The sequence below is a fragment of the Myotis myotis genome, unplaced genomic scaffold (genome assembly GCF_014108235.1).
Source record: "Myotis myotis isolate mMyoMyo1 unplaced genomic scaffold, mMyoMyo1.p scaffold_m19_p_18, whole genome shotgun sequence".
Lineage (NCBI taxonomy): Eukaryota > Metazoa > Chordata > Mammalia > Chiroptera > Vespertilionidae > Myotis > Myotis myotis.
Genome location: NW_023416322.1, coordinates 31262171 through 31264469, shown reverse-complemented (window position 1 = coordinate 31264469; position 2299 = coordinate 31262171). Strand labels below are relative to the sequence as shown.

The window sequence follows — 2299 nt, the reverse complement described above, 5'->3', positions numbered from 1 at the left end:
AATATAAGATCGAGGGTCTCATTAGATTTCTTGAGGATCTCACTACATTTATCGGCGGCTTCTAGACAGTTCTTAAGAGACCTTAAAAGTGTGGTTCTGAACTCTATATCTTCCATTGACAATTTTGTCCTGTTTCTTTGTCTCCGCATTTTGTTATGCTTCCTTGGTGCACCTCCTAGTGGTCTTTGTTTGCAGTCTTATAGTTAAATCTTGATTGTTGTAGCTAATTCCAGGGAGGGTTTGACCTCTAGGCCAAGTGGCTATGAGAATCCTCTTCAGTTTTATATCTCATCATTCTTCCCTAGATCCTCATTGAAGAAATTGAATTAATAATCCTCCCATGGCCTCTCTTTCCTCCCCTGGTCTCTCAACCTCTTTTCTGACCAGACTTCCCACTCTTTGCCTCCCAGGCCCTGGCTCGTGGTTGGGGATCCTGGAATCCCTTCTGGATTCTGATGGCGGAAGTCACCTCCAGCAGAGTCTAGGCTTGAGTCAGACCCTTTCCCACATCATGTTGTGGGGATCTTTTCCTTTCGTTGGTGTGGGGCTGAAACCAGCACCCTTCCTCCTCCTGCCCCAACACAAAGTGTTCCCACAGGCCCTTTTGCAGGAAACTGCTGTGTTTTCTGGCCTAGATTCAGGATCTACCTCTTCCCCAAGGTAGTGGTGGCCTGAGGAACAGAGGGGAAGAGACACTCCCAGAGCAACCTGGGTTGGAACAAAGTCAAAGAGCCTAGTGGTGCTGAGGAAACAAAAACTTTATTTTTTCACAGGGTCACACACAGGTGAGGGGTAGATGGTGCAGGTTCCCGCAGAGCTGTAGGTGGGCACGCTGTGGGGCCCTGGAGTGTGGAGAGAAGGCGCCACTGAGGCTCTCAGCTGCTCTCCAGAGACACCTCAGCGCCGGCCAAGGGCACAGATGCGGGTGCTGAGAGGACACACACTAGGCAGAGGCTGGTCCCTGGAACTTTGTCTCCTCTCAAGTCGCTTGTCTCAGCATCAGATCCAGGTCAGCAGCAGCCCCCAGAGCTGTGGCCACAGCCCGAGCCCCCAGGATGCTGACCACTGCCAGTGTCACAGGACTCGGAGCTCTGGCGCCTGCAGCGGTGAGACCTGCGGTGATGCCTGTGGTGGCTCAGGCAGCAGCCACCCTCCGAGGAGCTGGGGCCACAGCCGCCCCCAGAGCTCAGAGCACAGCCAGAGGGGGCTGGGGGCAAACACTGTGCTGGGCTCTTTGGGGGGCACTTCGGGGAGGGGCACTTGGGGGTGCACTTGGGAGGGGGCTGGCACTGCTGCTGGTTCTGCTGGCAGGACATCTCGGCAGGAGGTGAGTGAGCCTGGATTGGTTAAAGGAAAAGGTCAGCGCAAGAGCTCCAGGCCAGTGTCTCCTCCAGGAACAGCCTGATAAAGCCCCTGCTCCTCACACCAGCTGCCTCCTCAGCTATGATGCTCAGGAGGAAACAGAAACGGCTCTCAACTTAAAATGAGCTGAAAAGACACTTCCCTCACTTGGCCCTCTTTCCAAAAGGACTCCGCATCTGCCTGTCTTCCTGGAAGCATGGAAGCAAACGCACCCCTGTAGCAGCGCCCGAAGAAGGTCTCTGGCAAGTGGGCACCTTCCAGGGTAAGGAGTGGAGGGGATGCTGACAGCCAGGGCCCTGCCAGGTCACAGACCTGGATGCATCCCACAGAGGTTCCTTGCTCACTGTCCCTCTCCTATGCCCTGCTGCCCTCCAAGATCCTCTTCGTGCTGCTTCCACATCAGACCCTTCTGAATCCCTCTTCCCCACTGAAGTCTGGGCCCGTCTTCCCATCACTCCCAGCTGAGGTCTGGCCCCTTATAGACACTCACCCGGTGCAGAGGAGGCAGGAGAAGTGTGTTCCTGAGGAGGCTGTGGATGGGGAGCCCAGGGCAGGAGCCCTTTTATCCTGTGCTGGGTTGTGACACAGGGACTGGGCATGCTGCTGCTTTCACAAGCAGGGGGAGGTAACAGTGCCACACACTCCCCTCCCAGGGCTGCAGCTTCTTCCTGCACACATGCCAAGATGCCTGGCAAGAGGGAACCGGGAAATCTTGATGACTGCTCCCCAGGTATGCTGGGGTCCTGCCATGTCTCCTTTCACTCATTCAGCCCCGATGCTTTAACTTTGGCTCTGCCCCTTGCATTTGTGCCTGGCAGTGAGGATGTAAAGATAGATGCATATGACACATTTCCTGATCTTGAGCATTTCACGTTTAACTGGACAGACATCAGAGAAGTAAACATTTATCTTTGTTACCATGTGATTGTTCTTTGAA

General features: G+C 54.5%; 1 protein-coding gene across 1 annotated transcript; it reads right to left on the bottom strand.

Moving 5' to 3' along the window:
* Window positions 1-742: 742 nt before the first annotated feature.
* On the bottom strand, window positions 743-1973 carry LOC118673061 (late cornified envelope protein 3D-like). Its single transcript, XM_036343476.1, has 2 exons — window positions 1853-1973; window positions 743-1337 (listed from the first exon to the last, which is right to left on the bottom strand). Exon 2 carries the CDS (start codon window positions 1314-1316, stop codon window positions 1011-1013), a length of 306 nt encoding a protein of 101 aa, XP_036199369.1. The 5' UTR covers window positions 1317-1337; window positions 1853-1973; the 3' UTR covers window positions 743-1010.
* Window positions 1974-2299: the final 326 nt, after the last annotated feature.